General features: G+C 40.9%; 1 protein-coding gene across 2 annotated transcripts in view; it reads left to right on the forward strand.

The window, feature by feature from the left end:
- Positions 1–3,317: 3,317 nt before the first annotated feature.
- Positions 3,318–17,010, forward strand: part of si:dkey-154p10.3 (zinc finger protein ZFP2) — a 30,833-nt gene continuing 17,140 nt past the window's right edge. Inside the window, exons 1-4 of one of the 2 annotated variants that reach the window (XM_052016729.1) lie at positions 3,318–3,389; positions 7,618–8,796; positions 12,879–12,975; positions 15,078–15,320. In XM_052016729.1, the coding sequence (XP_051872689.1) occupies positions 7,620–8,796; positions 12,879–12,975; positions 15,078–15,320 (1,517 nt within the window). In that variant the 5' untranslated portion in view covers positions 3,318–3,389; positions 7,618–7,619. Of the gene's footprint in view, positions 3,390–3,972; positions 4,022–7,617; positions 8,797–12,878; positions 12,976–15,077; positions 15,321–17,010 lie in introns of those variants that run through there. The other variant, XM_052016728.1, reaches the window with a different exon arrangement.

Here is a 17,010-nt window from a genome sequence, read left to right on the forward strand (position 1 = left end):
AAGAGACTCATAGAATAAGAAACTAAAGGCAGAAAAGTCAGAGTTTCTCTACTTTGGGAAAACCAAACCTAGATTGAGTGACAGCTTTGCAGAACACCTCCATTCAGTTCACAGTGCTGATCCTGAGCTTCTAGTTGCCTATTACTTTAATTCTCCATCCAACTCCAAATCTGACTCCTCTGTCTTTGCCCTCTACATCCATCAAAGTCCAATGTAACTTCAAGAAACAGCATCTCATCTTCCAACTAGGCACATTTACAGCCCTCTGAAGTCAACATTGATTTCAACAATTAATGATAACTACCCTTTCAGTCACTTTGGAAAAGTTGCTCTTCTTATTTCACATTAATTTTCTGGATTGAATAGGATGGGCCTATAAACTCTGGAGTTTAGTAGAATGGGAAGTAATCTCATGGAATATATGGTTCTGAAAGGGATTGATGGTATAGACAGTGGCTGGTCCTCTTGTTACTAGACTTGAACAAGGCACTCAGCTTTCATAGTAATCATTAGTGTGGAACCTCAGTAAAATCTGTTTTAACTGCATTCATTGGATTTCCCCCATTTACCGTGAAGTCCCTCATTTTTTTAAACAAATCTGAAAACATGATACAATGACCTGATTGTAATCATATATTAGCATTAAACAACTGCATAGTTGCATATGGTAATCAGAAGTGTTAGCTGGCTGATTTTCTTCTTCCAAACCCAGGCATACTGACCTCAACTGAGTCAGAAAATCACAAACCATGATCTGAGACCAACCATTTTCCCTTATTTATGACCCATCGCTGGAAAGATTAATTCAGCAATTAAAGAAATTTCTAAGAAATACAAGCAAAATTGTAATACTGGTTCTGTAATAAATTGCATAAGTGACATGTGTAATATACCTTCAAAGGAAAAGTGCTCCTAGGTAAAGTTAAAATTACTTCTGACTTTCATCCAAACTACATGTGGCTAAATTGCAGTAAAACTAAGAACAAGATGATATGTTGCCATGGATTGTTCCACTCTGTTGGATCGTGCTGTCCAAGTGTCCCTTGTAGAAATGTTTGTACAGAAGAGTGGTCCACAAGACAATCAGGCAGTGGTCCACACAGATATGTCCTGAGGCTCTGCAGGAAAAGATGGTGGATTCTGTTGGATGGTTCCCTGAGCAGACTGGCAGAATGCCTCATCATTTGGTGGAATGCTTCATCACCAAAACTTTCAAAAGAACTTTGTTATTTCAAAACTATACTTTATTCATGTTATAAATTGTAACCATAGTTGGGACATATTTTTATCTACATTCATTGTATCACCAATTCAAGACATTCTCTTACAAAGCATTGATGCCACTCATGTTTTGTCCTTAAACAATGCACCTGTGAAACATTTGAGAGGCTGTTACACAGGGCCTTGCCCCTCAGTGTCCAGTAGCAGCAGACCCTAGACAGTGGTCCTTCCCCCACAGGGCCTTTATGACGGCTGCACCAAGCTTCAATGTGTTCCTCAGCACGTACCCCTGCTTCATGGAAAGTGCCTGTTGGCAGCATTTGCTTATGAACATCTTACGCAGGGAGATCAGCAAGTTTCAGGCAGACTGAGTTGATGATCTTCCAGCAGCAGTTGATGTTTATCTCAGTGTGTGCCCCTGGGAACAGCCTATGGATCACAGCTCTGTTACACAGCAGCTTGACAAGGACCATTGAATCCTTTTCCAGAATTCCTTGGCAAATGCACAGTAACAAGGAGGCAGAAGACTGTCCAATCTCCAATCCGCACTGCAGCCCTCCCATGGGTAGCACATGGTTAGAATGAGACTCTAGCTGTGCAGGGAAAGATCTGACAGGGAGGGTCCCTCTCATTGCCAGCCAAGCAAGGTCTTGGTGCTTGTTTGTGGGTGCTGGTGATGAGGCATTCCATCAAATGACTTTGACAATCTGCTGGGGGAACCATCTGACAAGATCCACCATCTCCAACAGAAAATATCTAGAAGGGTACTGAGAAGGGCCACCCCCATCAGATCTTTCGTGCACAGTTAGAGCTTCAGCACCACTGCACATTGCCTCACAGAGGCTGCATCAGGCATAAAGCCATCATCCATATTCTGGAATGTACATTTGCCAAGAAGGTCAGGAAGGGGATCCAGTGGTCTTTGCTGAGGTTCATCTTGAACAATTGTGTAATACAGAACTGTGCTTAATGGGATGTTGCCAGGACATGCATTGATTCAAGCAGTAACTGCGACTGAAAGATAATTAACTCGGTGAAGGGTGCCTTATGGCCTGCCTGAAACTTGCTGATCTTCCAGGGCAAGGAGCTGCCTGTAATTAAATATTGCCAACTGACACTATCCAGGGTTGACTATGTGCTGAGGGATGTCTTGGAGCTTGGTGCCTCTATAGGGAAAGGCAATCCTAGCATTGCATACTTAAGTGCTGGAAGCAGTGTAAAATCCCCCTGACTGTTGGCTTAAAGAATGTACATAAACAAAAACTTGATGTCATGCTGATGTAAATCTTAAAAATAACTGAATTTATATTGTCTTATACTGTGATGTATACATGTATGTTTTATATATTTGCAAATTTTGTCAATAAAGTATATTTTTGTAAAAAATGTGTGGTGTGACGTCATGCTGTTATGATTCTTCAAAGTGGAACAGTCTTCTACTGTGTTTGGTGATAACCATGAACTATTATAGAGACACAAGAGATTCTGCAGATGCTGGAATCTGGAGCAACACACACATAAAATGCTGGAGGAACTCAGCAAGTCGGGCAGCATCTACGGAGGGAAATAAACAGTCGACGTTTCGGGTCGGGACCCTTCATCAGGTCTTGACCCAAAACGTCGACTATTTCCCTCCAGCATTTTGTGTGTGTTGCATGCACTTTTATGTTTTTGCAAATACTATGAATAACGTATGTATTAAAAAATAAAGATGACGTGATGTAGAAAGATATCTTCTGTAAAGTTACAACCTAGCTAAAAGTAAATTATTAATTTTGCAGTATAACCAACTGGAACACCAATAACCTTCCTGACGGACATGAACAATACAGTTCAGATCCAATGCCGTAAAAATTAAACCCTTAAAATTAATTCGAAAGGTTCAAACTAATTTTTAAATTTAACAACTGATTCCCCGCCGACGTATTGCGTGCAGGATCGTGTGTTCGCTATATTTTGCAAAACTCTCAATTCTTAAAGTAGCTTCTGCAAGCAGAACTTTCTACGTTGGTCTGTGGGACATGTAGTTCCAAGCGCTCCTCTGGTGACATCCGAAAAACTACAACTCCCAGGGTACTGAGCGGGAGGCCGAGCTGTTTCCTGGACTCGCATCGGTCACGTGAACATTGGCCTAGTGACGCAGCCGGATCCAAGGAAGGTTCACTCAGGTGGGTGAGGTAGTGTTGGTGGATGTGGATTGAATCGGGCAGTGGTCCAATAACCGAGGGATTTACCCCTCCTCCTTGGTTATAGAGAGCTTCACCCCGCCTTCCTTGGTCATGAGGGGGTTTTGTCCCCGTTCCTTGGTCAAGAGAGGTTTAACACCTAGTCCTGGATGTGGAGAGGCTTTTACCTCCCCCCCCCCCCCCCCCCGCCTTGGTAACAGAGGGGATTTATTCCTCAACTGCCAATAGAGGGGTTTTATCCACCCTTCCATTTGTGGAGGGGTTGCCACCTTCACCTCAGTTATGGAAGGGACTTACCCCTCTGCTTTCCCCCACAGCCTCCTTTTGGAGGGATTCCCTACCTTTGCCTTGATTGTGGAGAGGTCTCCCCTCCTCTCCTTGGTTAGGAAGGGGTTATATTTGCTTTGTGTGGTCTTGCCTTTGACTGCCTGTGTTAGATTGCTGTTGCAATTTGCACAGTAAACAGTTTTTGAGTGACAAAGGTACTGGTATATGAGGCAGGTTTTTACAGCAAAGGCCGTTGAACATCCAGGAAGCTACTAGAGCTGCTGCTTCAAGACAACTGTTTGGATTACAGCCCAGTCTCTGCAGAATTATTCTATCATGGTTAACAGGTGATAAATTAGGATTTTGGGGAGAAAGATGAAATATTTACTGTAACAAATTACTCAATGAGGAAGGTTTGGTGGCTAACTTTGTTTTCCACCTTTCATATGTTCACTGGAATAACTTGAAATCTGAAAAAGGATTGGGTGGTAAAAGAGATGTGAAGTTCTATAGACAAGTAGGAATCTTAACAATTAATGATGGCCTTTATTTGGTGTTGGTGATTATGGCCAGACTTCACTGCACTTGCTGGGGAGGAGAGACTGATCATGTATTGGCAGGGGAGGAACTACGAATTAGATTAGTGGCCAATGTTCTGTCATATAAGGGAACGGTTGGGTGGTTCTTGGGAAGGGTGCATGTTTACATGCATCCAAATTAGGAACAGGAGTAGGCCTCTTGCCCCTTGAAACTGCTCTAACATTCAACAAGATCATGGCTAATCTGACTGCAGCCTCAACTGTGCATTTTCATCTGACTTTTCATTGCCTTGCTTAATAAAAATCTGTCTTAAAAATACTCAAATACTCTGCTTTCACCACCCTTTTGAAGAAGAGAGTTCCAAAGACTAGTGACTGTCTGAGAGGGGAAAAAAAACTGTCTCCTCTGTCTTAAGTGAGTAGCCCTCTATTTTTAAATATTGACCATCTCGTTCTAGGTTCTCCCACAAGAGGGGATCTGACTGGTAAGTTCTTTTACACAGAGAATGGTTGATATCTGGAACTCACTGACAGAGGAGGGGATGGAATCAGATACAATTAGTGCATTTAAGAGGCAGCTGGGCACTTGAATAGGTAAAGCATAGAAGGATACAGACCTAATACAGGCAAATGGGGTAAGTGAGCAATTGCAATACCTGGTACTAGCCTTTTGTGAATCATGCACTGGGATAACCAGATCCCTCTGCATCTCAGAGCTTTGCAATCTCTTGTCACTTAGATAACATGCTCTTTTACTTTTCCTGCCAAAATAAATGGTGTCACATTTTCCCACATTACACTCCATTTGCCAGATCATTGCCCATTCTTTCCAACCTGCTTTTGTGTTGTCAACAAATTTAGCAATCATACCTTCACCGTCTTCATCCAAGTCATTTATATAAATTGTAAAAAGTTGAGATCCCACCACCAACCTTTGTTTGCGTACCTCTTGTTACAACTTCCAACCAGAACAAGACCCATTTATGCTTCTCCTTGTTTCTTGTTAGCTAGTCAATCTTCTCTCCAGGGCAATATGTTACCACCACACAATGTGTTTTTATTATCTGCAATGACCTTTGATGCACCTTATCAAATGCCTTCTGGAAATCTAACTATTAGTACATCCACCACTTTCCCTTTATCCACAGCACGTTACTTCTTCATATAAAAACAATAAATTGATCAAATGTGATTTACCCTTTGCAAAATCATGTTGACTTTGCCTCATACCTTGAGTTTGTCAAAGTGCTCTGGTATAACTTCTTTCATAATAGCTTCTAACATTCTCCCTTTAACAGATATTAAATTAACTGGCTTGTGGTTTCCTTCTCTCCTTTCTTGAATTAAGGAGTTAGATTCACTGTTTTTCAATCTAATGAAATCTTCATTGAATCCAGGGAATTTTCATAAATTAAAACTATCTTACTAACCATTTTTTTTAAAGTCCTTAAGATGAAATCCATCAGGGCCAGAGACCTGTCAGCTTGTAGCTCCAATAATTTGCTCAGTACTCTTCCCTGGTGACTGTAATTTTTCTGAGTTCTTCCCTCCTTTCTAATCCCTGATTTACAGCTATATCTGGACATTACTTGTGTCCTTTATGATAAAAACTGATGCAAAACTTCCTTGTTTTTCATTATTAATTCCCAGGCTCACTTTCCATTGGATCAACACTCAGTTCGTTAACTCTGTGTTTTTGTTTTAAATATCTATAGTAACCCTTGCTATCTGTTTTCACATTTCTGGCTAGCTCTATCTTGTACTCTAATTTTCCCTTCCTTGTCATTTGTTTATTCATTTTTTGTTTTTATCTGCTGTTTCATCTTCTGGCCCTGCCACCTGCTTTTCTACAGTTATGTGCCTTTTTATGTTTGATACCATCTTTAACTTCTTTAGTTAACTGCAGATTGTGGGTTCTCGCCTTGAAGTTTATCCTTCTTGATTGAATATATCTATTCTGTTTATCTGAAAGATCCCTTTTAGCATCTGCCACTGCATTGAATGATCCCTTAGCCTAAGTTACTAGTTTACTTTGCTTAGTGAATGTCCATATCATTTTCCTTATTTAAGTTCAAGATACTAGTTTTGGACCCATTCACCTTTTGCTGAAACTGAATGTAAAATTCGATCATTTTGTGATTGCAGCTTCTCAGGGGCACCTTCACAAAGAGGTCATTAACTAATCCGAAATCATTGTATCAGATCCAGTATAGCCTGCTCTTTGGTTGACTCCAGAACATGCTTTTCTAAGAAATTATCTCCAAAATAGTGTACATGTAGATAAGGGAAATTCCATTCTGTTTCCATGGGGGAAGCAGGGGAAATGGAATGGGCACAATCAAGCACCTTTTGACTATGACTGAGGAAAAACATTGAGAAACACTGGTATAGAAAGTGGCATTTCAGTCGTGGAACTTGTGGATTTCATGGATTCCTTCCCTCTACATTCTCTCTACTTTCTACTGTGGTTTTCAGAGGCCTTTGCTCATCGTTCTGCTTTATGACTCGCTGAACTGAACTTTGAGAACTGTTCCTAGACTTGGGGGTTTGGGAACTTGACACACACACACACACACACACACACACACACACACACACACACACACACACACACACACACACACACACACACTTCGAGTTTATTTTGGGGTCAATGTTTAATATCTAACATTTTTATTTCTGTTATTATTACAAGTAGTCAATAATAAATAGATTCTAACATTTAAACATGACTCATTGTGTTCCTATTGTTGCTGGTATGTAACATCAGAATAAATGCACTGGGGTGGGAGAAACTCAGAGAATGGAATGGGTGCTGATAAGAAAGCAGGTTGGAAGGAAGTACAGTCATGGTAGCTGTGGGGCTTGTAGTGGATATTGGTTGCTAGCTTATTCTCCGATATGGAAATAAGCAAAACCAAAGACAGCAAGAATTAGCAATGGATCGGGTAAAGGTGAGAGCAGAGTGGAAATTGGCAGTAAAGGTGATTTGGCAATGTGGTGGAAGAGCTAACCTGAGTGAGAACATCAATATATGATTCTACTCAATGGTGGAAAAGGCTGTGTCCTAATCCTGCTCCTACCTCTTCTGTTCATGTGTGTCTTTTTTCCCACAAAGTTATTAATGTCAGTCCTTGGTTTCCTTGTCGTTGTGTTTTATTTAATAGCCTCAAGTTTTGGCTTCCAACAGTGTCCAATGATCTATTTTGCAAAATGAAAATGCAGAGTTAATTCCTCCTCAATCTATGTTGTGGTGAGACTTTCCTCACAAGTATTTTGTACTCTTGTGGATTGGAGTTTGAGAGGTAAATTCTGCTGCTTTTTGCTACTTCAGCAAGGAATGGTGCATACCTTGCAGGGTAATGTAATGTGTTTGACCATTTTCCATTTCAAATTTCTTGCAGGTATGATTATTTTAAAGAAGATGAGTGATGCAGGGTTTGTCTTTCAGAACGTTCACCCAGTGCCATTACATTTGTCAGAAGAGACCACCACATCGAGTTTATGTGCAAGCAATATGGAAGGTATTGAGAGTGAGTTTAAAAACTTTGTGGAAGTATTCCTCGTCGAAGTTTATAGATGTAAGATTTGTGCATTCACCAGCAGCCTAAAACTCAAAATGAACTCTCATATAGAAGGTCTTCACAAACCTAAGGCCAATGATCAGACTTCCAAGAAGATGACTGATGCAAGTCACACAGAAGATGACACCTCATATAACGCTGAGCTGGACATGGACTCTGAGACTAAAGCGGGTGAGGACATTATTGTGGACAACTTAGAGAGGATGTCTTTTCTTCTTCCCATGTACGGGATGCTTCACAACATTAGTCCTGTGTCCTGTGAAATGGGACTAGGTGGGCGCAGTGACCACCTGCATGCTCCTGATACATGCGAAGTCAGCACATTGTTTGAAGGGGAGTCTGAATCTTTTCAATTAGATGGAACCCCCCCCGCTGCATCAGGGCAACAGTCATCCCCGGTTGTGCCCAGTGTATGTGAAGATGATGACGAAGCTCAGTCAGAGCATCTTATGTCATTGGGTCTCTGTCGTATTTCCAATAGCAACAAAGTTCACACAGTTAATTCAGGAAACCATTACCAAAATGTTGACAGTGATCGCGTGATTCGTAAGAAGCTCAAGAAGAAAAAGCGGAGTGAAAACCGACCCTTCAGTGAGGTTGGAAGCTCTCAAACCGAGTTGAAAAATGAACATTATTCTTGCAGGTTGTGCAAACTGGACTTGAAGTCAAAAGACGTTTATAACCTTCATGTGGCCTGTCATGATGGGGTCGCGTCCTTTAAATGCATCCACTGCAGTTCCTGCACAACAGAGTGGAAAATGATGCAGAAACACCTCAAGAGTCACAATGCTGAAAGGTGGAGCTACTGTTGCTCTTTTTGCAACAAAGTATTCACTAGGCAAAACTCTTGGAAATTGCATGAAGTCACCCACCAGCAGCAACCTGGCCTTTTCTACTGCTCCACGTGTCCATCTTTCTATACCTCAGAGACTGTGAGAGATTTGCATTCTGCCTGCCATACTGAGGGAGCTTTTAAGTGCACACAATGTGATTTTACTGGTAGGTGAATTCAATCCTTTCTCACTGCTGGAGAATCAGTAGGAATTCCTTGACCCAATACTTCATATAAAATTTATGATGAATGCTCATCGATCTGAGCCATAACAGCTGTTCTGTCTCCATGGACATTACCTGAACTGCCAAGTATTCCCAGTACTTTCTGGTTTGAATTTTCTGTCTTCCTCCATCTTGGGTTTATATGTTGACCAATGTGAGTAAATTTACCTTCTCCCTTATTTTGGATAAAGCTTGTAAGCATTCTAAAAGTACGAGCTGATAGTTTTGAAAGGGCTAATAACTGAAGGGGTTCCAGGGTGTTGCAAGAAAACCAATGAGATTTGGGTGCTGATTAACTAATCTGTCCCTTATGTGTTAACTGGTTTAACTAATTGGGGCCTGATTCCATTGACTGGATTAATTAACCAGCAATCGATTCATTAACTAGATTATGAGCTGGTTCAGTGGATCTTTAAAATGTGTTTCTGAGCTTAGGTTAGAAATTTGCTGGCTTGATCCCTTAGGCTGTGCCAAGTTCAGTAAGAGTACTGCTTGACTTTTTAACTTCAGCCCAGCAACCTGGGCTATAAAGAACAAAGATCAGTTGGCATTGCTCTCCCAGTGCTTTTCCAGTAGTAAATCACACAAAGATATATGAGCTCAACTTTTGCCTCCACTCCATTTCCATCTAGTCTATTGAATCTTGGGAATGGTATGTCCAAACTACCTCACCCCACTTTTATGATTTCCCTTTGGTTTGAATTTCTGTCTTCCCCCATCTTGGGTTTATATGTTGACATTAATGATCAGATTTCCAAGAAGATGACTGATGATTGTCACACAATGCTACACTATCCTCAATGGTGTGCAGAGGTCACATGACAGCCATTGCATGCACTGATGACATCAGAGTGAAACTATGTATCTGTGTCTGCTGAATCGTTCATGGTTTCCATTTCAATAACTGATTTCAAAGTATAGTTTTTATTTTATAATTAGGGAAGTGTGTACAGTCAAGCCCTTATCTGAGAGCTTTTATCTTGCAGTAGGATGTAACAAAACAATAGCAAAGGGCATTTGTTATTCATTATGGTGCAAACTAAGAAAAAGTGTACTGCTAAGTATCTATCCAAATGCTCGATGCCATTAAACCAGAATACAATCTTCCCAAAATATTTCAATAATATGAACAATTTCTCAAGCAGCAATGCCAGCTAGTTCAGCGCCGATTTAATAGCCTCAGACTGTCCAACTGGTCTAGATAATCCTGGCCAGCTCCACATTATAGTTATCTGGTCCTGTCCTGTCATTACCCATGGCATTACTTATTCCAGTGCTTCAATTGGTGGCTTTACATAGTGAAATTTGAAATTGCCTCTTGATGTTCAGTGCAATAGATGTGAGTAGGAAGAGAAGGTTGTATCCTATCAAAACAAAATGCCAGATATTATTGCCAGTCAGTTATCTTATAGTGAGAAATAAACTCTGCAAAGTGATGCTTGCAGATCAGACAGGGACTGGGTGAAAAGGAAAAACAATACATGAAAATAGGAGCAAGAGTAGGCCATCTGGCCCCTTAAGCCTGTCCTATCATTCCATACAATCATGGTTGATCAGCCTCAGGCCCTTGACTCTTCTTCTGTGCCAGCTGCACAAGGATGGTTGATCTTTGTTGACATGTCTTCTTTTCCTCCTGGATATTGCTTGTAGTTTGGACAGTCTCCAACCCACAGTAGACAAGTGGGACACTTGGAGAAGAGAGGGGAGGGGAGTGAAGCGCAGTGCTTTTACTTAACACTATTCTTACCTTCTTGCCCATCCCTGGTCCATGCAGTCTCCTGAGTAATGGATTTCTGAATCTTACTGATTTCTATTACAGGAACCTTAGAGTAAAATATTAAATTGTAAAGATGTTGCTGTGTCTCCTTGCCTCTGTTCCTCCTGGGACATCACTCAATCTGAGGCCTTATGCCATTCAGCAGTACAGATGCATAAAAATTCTCATGGGAGCCCAGATCACCACCGCCTGAGTCTGCCCCGATGCAGCGGCTGGGGAATTCCTCATTCCCTGCAAGATGAGCTGGCATGTGGGTAATTGGATGGTTACTAATTTGGCATGCGACTCCAGTGGTTCAGCCAGCTTAGCCTGAATGGAAGATGAGTGCTGAATGATGGGTTGGACAATCCATGATCCAGAATTTCACATGAATGGGAGCAGGGAAATAACTTCCAGATATTTGGACTTGGACTCATTCATGCTTGGGCTCACTTATACTTGTGCACGTTTTTGCCTTTCCCATTTAGTTTCAGGTCTAAATTGACCACCAGCAAAACAGTATATGTAAGCACCATACTATTCTGTAGTGTAGTAACACTGAGCGCTTTGTTCTGGGACAGTTGAGGTTAAATACTTTGCAAGTCATGTTCTCAGTATTATCTGTTGTTAAAATAGGCAACATTAAGTAAAGATAGTTGTCAGCTGTTGCTCAGTGACTTGCACTTTCATCTGAGTCCGTAGATAATGGGTGCAAGCTCATTCCAGAGATTTAAATCCAGTCTTAGACTTAAGTCTTCTTACAAATGAGACAATAAACAAAGACCGCCATCTGCTCCCTCACATGAGTGTAAAACCCCATGTCCCCATTTTAAGGAAGAGCAGGAGAATGGTTGTTGTTTGATAAAATATTGCTTAACAGAATTGTGTACAGGGCACAGTTTCCAAGTTTGCACTTAACATGAAACTCTGAGGTATAGTAAACTGTGAGCAGAATAGTAATAGACATTAAGGAGGTATAAACAGTAACCTGTGGTGGCTGGTGAAGTCAACATAGACTGGAGACTATGTACCTTACCCTCTCTTGCCTAACCATAGAGTCATACGTCATGGAAAACAGACCCTTCGGTCCAACTCCATGCCAACTAAGATGTCTATCCAAATTAGTCACATTTGTCTGCATTTGGCCCATATCCCTTTAAACCTTTTCTATCCATGTACCTGTCTAAATGTCTTTAAAACATTGTAATTGTACCCACCTCTACAGCTTCCTCTGCCAGCTTGTTCCATTTACCCACCATTTACCCTCTGTGCGGATCCCTTTTAAATTTTTCCCCTCTCTCTTTAAATCTATGGCCTCTAGTTTTAGACTCCTCTAGCCTGGAAAAAGACCGTGACCATCCACCTTATCTACACAGCTCATGATTTTATAGACCTCCATAATGTCAGCTCTTGGCCTCTTACACTCCAAGGAAAAAAGTCCCAGACTATCAAAACTTTCCTTATAACTAAAGCTCCCCAGTCTCAGTAACATCCTCATGAAGCTTTTCTGCACCTTTTCCAGTTTAATGACACCCTTCCTATAGCTGGGCGATCAGAACTGCACACAATACTTCAAGTGTGGTCTCACCAGTGGCTTGTACAGTTGCAACATGACGACCCAACTTCTATACTCAATGCCCTGACTGATGAAGGCAAGCATGCTAAATGCCGCCTTCTCCACCCTGTCTATCTGTATTGCCCCTTTCGAGGGACTATGTACCTGTACCCCTGGGTCTCTCTGTTCTACAGCACTCTCCAGGGCCCTATCATTTACTGTACAAGTCCTGCTCTGGTTTAACTAACCAAAATGCCATACCTCACAGAAGGGAAATCCAGATTGTCTGACACCCCCATGCTTTTACAGAATGTGTAGTCTTCACCATTAGTGAAATCTGTGAAGCATGCTGATAACACAAGAGGCAATGATGCCTCTGCTCAATTTGAAAATTCATAGTAGTCATCTTATTAGTCCATCAATTGCTTTTGTGCAGCCAGCAACTTCTTTCAAAGCCACTTGGTTTTGGTCACTTTGTTTCTGCCTTCCTCCAAGTCATTTGTGAGCAATGGTCAGGGAATGATGAGCGCTCTGTTCTAACCAAAATTCACAGGGGAAGACTACATTGTGACCAAAACAGAAACCCTAGATAAAGATCTCCCCTTTTGACAGGAACACCAACTGTAGCACCATAAAGTTGTGCTGTCTTCTTCAAGATTTTGATCAAATTTTCAAGCACTGTATTGCATTGAAAGATTGTTATGTTTTCAACAGATGAAGCCTGGAGCGAGGTTTATAAACATCTCTGCAACCACGAAAACAGTATAAAAACACACAAGTGCCTGGAGTGTGACCAGAGCTTCGTCAGAATGTAAGTATCTTATGGTATTCAGTGCCGTGCCTAAGACCAGAATCTACTGTGTAATGGTCATGGAAAAATGTACAGACTAGACTGGGATTGCATCCATGGGTCAGGAGCAGTGGGCACAGATTGTGGAAGAAAACAAGAACAGAAATGCTGGAGGAATTCAGCCAGTCAAGCAGCATCTATGGAAAGATAAACCAGCCAGTGTCTTAGGTCAAAATGTTAACGAGTTTCTTTTTTCATAGGTGCCGCTTGACTGGCTGAGTTCTTCTAGCATCTCTGTTTTTGTTTCAGATTCCAGCATTTGCAGTTTTATTTGTTTTCCACAGATGGTAGAAGAACAGATTTTTAAATTAATATACCCATTTAATAAAATATTAGCTAAGGCTTCCTATTTTCCCAATCATTTTGTATTCTCCAAAAATGTTTATGTAATAAAAATCTGACTTGATTCCTGCGAAAGCAAAATGCCACGTCTTTGGAGAGAGGATCAGATATAATGACTTGGGTTGGCGAGCTTCATCAGATGAAGTTTATTAACCTGAATTGTACATTCTGTTTCTTTCTCCACAGATGCTGCCTGACTAGTTGAATGTTTCCAGTGTGTTTTTTTAATATATTATGCATAGTTCTGTTTGTTTATTGGTACATAAAAACCTGCTTAAACCAAGTTAAGTTTGCAAGTAATCATTTAGAATTTTCTGTTTCCTATTGTTGCCTTCCAGGATTCTTATACGTGAAAGGTACATACTGCCAACTTTTTAATTAGCATTATAAAATATCAGATTCATTTACTGGGCACAGCAAGTAAAGTCACTCCCAGAACACTGAAGGCTTACTGTTGGGTGGACACAAAGTAACTCAGTGCCTATAAATCAGAAGTACACAACAGGAAGGCAACATTTTTCCTAAAGCACCCCCATTACTGATACTATAATGCTTTAGCAATACTAAGTAACTCCAAATACTGACACTAAAAGACCCCCAATACTAACCCAAAAGCATCCCGGTACTAAATCTAAAACACCCTGAAATATCGCTGTTACTGATGCTAAGACTCTCCCAATACTAACCCTAAGACAACGCATGCCAAGCATGACAACCCATTACCAACCCCAAGATATCTGCAAATTTGCACTAAAACAGTCCCTTTATTGACCATACAGTACCCCCAAAACTGACCCTGAACCCCAATACCAACCCTAAATGCACCCAATACAGTATGTTAAACACCTGGGCTCTTGCTGCCAGCCCTTGAATCCCCCAACACTGACCCTAGAACTCCACCCAGCGCTTAGCTTAATACCACCCAGTTCTGATGTGGAAGTACCTTGCCTGTGCAGGCTCTAAAATATCCCCAAATTCTGTCCTTGTTATTCAACCCCAATTCTGTTTTACAAAAATCACCTCTCTAGCTTCACAAGGAATGTGAAGAAAGAGTTCTTTTGATTAGTAACTTTTCATTTCTGGGTGCTGTTTCTGTAACAGCTTGGCTGCTCAGACCCATAGATAGAATGGCAGCCGGATCCTGAAGTTATTGTAGTGGAATCTTCCTGTTCAAAAAAGAGGTTATTAATTTATACTTGGTGACTTTTTGACCTTAGAAGGGGAATATGAACTGGAGGTGGTGTGTTGGGGGGTTATCCCCTGAGAGATTTGAACTGCTTGCTTGCCCAGTGTCTACTGGACTGGCAGTTTCAAAGTAAGCCCCCATAAAGATTGGGCCCAAGGGTGAAGATGGGAAGTTTGTCTCTGAGAAGTCACACCAATGATAAAAATAAACGGAAAAATACAATTTAAAAAAATCCAGTTTAATGAAACATCATTGGATTTTTGGAGACACAGGAAACTACAGGTGCTGGGATCTGGAGTGAAAAAAAACACACAGCTGGAGGAACTCAGCAGGTCAGCCAGCATCTGTGGAGGTAAAGGGATAGTTGATTTTTCAGGTCGTGACCCTGCATCAGGACTCAAGAGTGTAAAGGAGATATGGCCAATATAAAGAGGTGAGGGGAAGGGGTGAGGCAGAATTGGGGTTTTCTTTGATTAAGGCTGCATGAACTACTTTTGTTTGCTGTGTAAGAGGGAGCTATTATCTTCTTTGTCAGAGTTGAACTAAATGAACATCTGGCAAAGCACAAGGAGGCAAGGTCAATTCTCTGCCACCTTTGCGGACGGACATTCAAGTGCAGGCGGCAGAAGAATAAACACTATAGACAAGTCCATCGGAAGACTCAGGAAAAAAGGAGAGTGAATGAAAATGGTCCGTTGAGTAGAAGGCACAAGGAGAAAGAGCCTCGAATTCAGAAAAAGAAAGTAAGCAAAGAATTTGCCTGCAACATTTGTACCAGGTAATAATGCAGCAAATTAGGAAATACTAAATAATGTTGACCCTTTATTATATACATGAGGGTAACATTTATGAATTCCTAGAACTCTTACATGGAGTTTTGGCATTTTGAGACTATATTTCTCTTGTACCTTCTTTGCTGACCTCCCATCCTCTCTTTCCAAGGACTCCCAACTGGCCCAAATCTCAACTATCTATATATAAAACAAAATCTCACTATTTCCAACAATGAAACCTAATGAATTGTAAGATCCTTATTCCAACCCAGTCTGCTTTAACCTTACTCTTTGCAACCTTTTGCCATTGACCCTGCTTTCCTTCCCACAGCCAAAGCTACCATTTTTCCCTACCCCTTCTAAAAACTCGTCTTTCTAACACTGCCCAGATCGTACCAACTGTGGCGTGGCAACCATTCTTTTTGTTTCACTATCCATTGGTGGAATAACTATGGAAATGTTATTTGTTTTTATTCAGTCATGTGCTTTATATTGGGGTATATTTACATTATAGTATCTTAGTTAGATTTTATTGGAAACAAATGATAATCAAGTTTAAAAAAGAACAGAAATACATGTTGAATTGCACTCACAAAATAATAGTTTGTGGAACTATCATTTCAGTAGGTATTTTAAAATGCTCCAAATGCTTCACTTGGTGTTTATTAATGCATTGTCAAATAGGGAAGAGGAGAATATACCCTGCCTATTTCATGCTTCTACCCTTTATTGTTTTACTGTTTTTTATTAATATTTCCATTTAACTTAATTCCATACTAAAATATAGTTTGGTGTAAGGTGACAGTAGTGGGTGCTTTCATCTCACTTGCTTTGATTATCAGTATGTCTTTGAGGTTGTGGCTGAGAAGCTGTTTCAAGATTCTTACTTTTTGGTAAGAATTTGCAATAATTCATCAATGAGAAGCATATTTCAGAGACACAGCATTAATAAATACTGCAGGTTATGGGCAAAATGCTGGAAAGTGGAATTAATACAGCTGGATGCCCACTGGTCAGTGTGGATGTGGTGGGCCGAATGGCCTGTTTCATACTGTATGACTCTATTGCTACTGTGGTAATCCATTATCCAACCATTCAGAAATCCTTATGGTTTAGCATCTGGTTCACCGGATAATATTTGCTACGTTTTATTATCCAGTCACCAGGGGCTGATCAGAATTTCCTGGTTCCCACCCACTCCCCGCACCTACTTCCCACGTTCCCTGCCCGCTCACCAGGGCCCCGTTTCCCACACTCTCTGCCCACCCCCTGCACCTAGTTCCCACGTTCCCTGCCAGCTCACTGGGGCCCCAGTTCCCACATTCTCTTTAAACCCACCTGGCACTGTTGGCCACGCTTCCTTGAAAGTTAACCGGGTTCACAGAAACATTACTGTGTAACATCTTTTTTTAAAGAAGTGAATTGCATGTGTTTTGGAGGATTAATAGAATAACATTGGATAGTCCGGCAAATCTGCTAGTCTAGCATCAGGAAATTCTCGAGCATGCTCTGCTGATTTAGAAATCCTATGCACAAAGCTTGTAAAATATCATGGGCAATGTTTTCTGTTGCTTTACTTTTAAGTTTTTTGCTTTTTTAAAGAACTTGTTATATTTTCGTTGTTCTTAGCTGTTCCTCACAGTATTTATGTATCGTTTGCAGTGTAAAAAAAATGACATTGACCCATTGAGTCTG

This window comes from Pristis pectinata, chromosome 5, assembly GCF_009764475.1.
Source record: "Pristis pectinata isolate sPriPec2 chromosome 5, sPriPec2.1.pri, whole genome shotgun sequence".
Lineage (NCBI taxonomy): Eukaryota > Metazoa > Chordata > Chondrichthyes > Rhinopristiformes > Pristidae > Pristis > Pristis pectinata.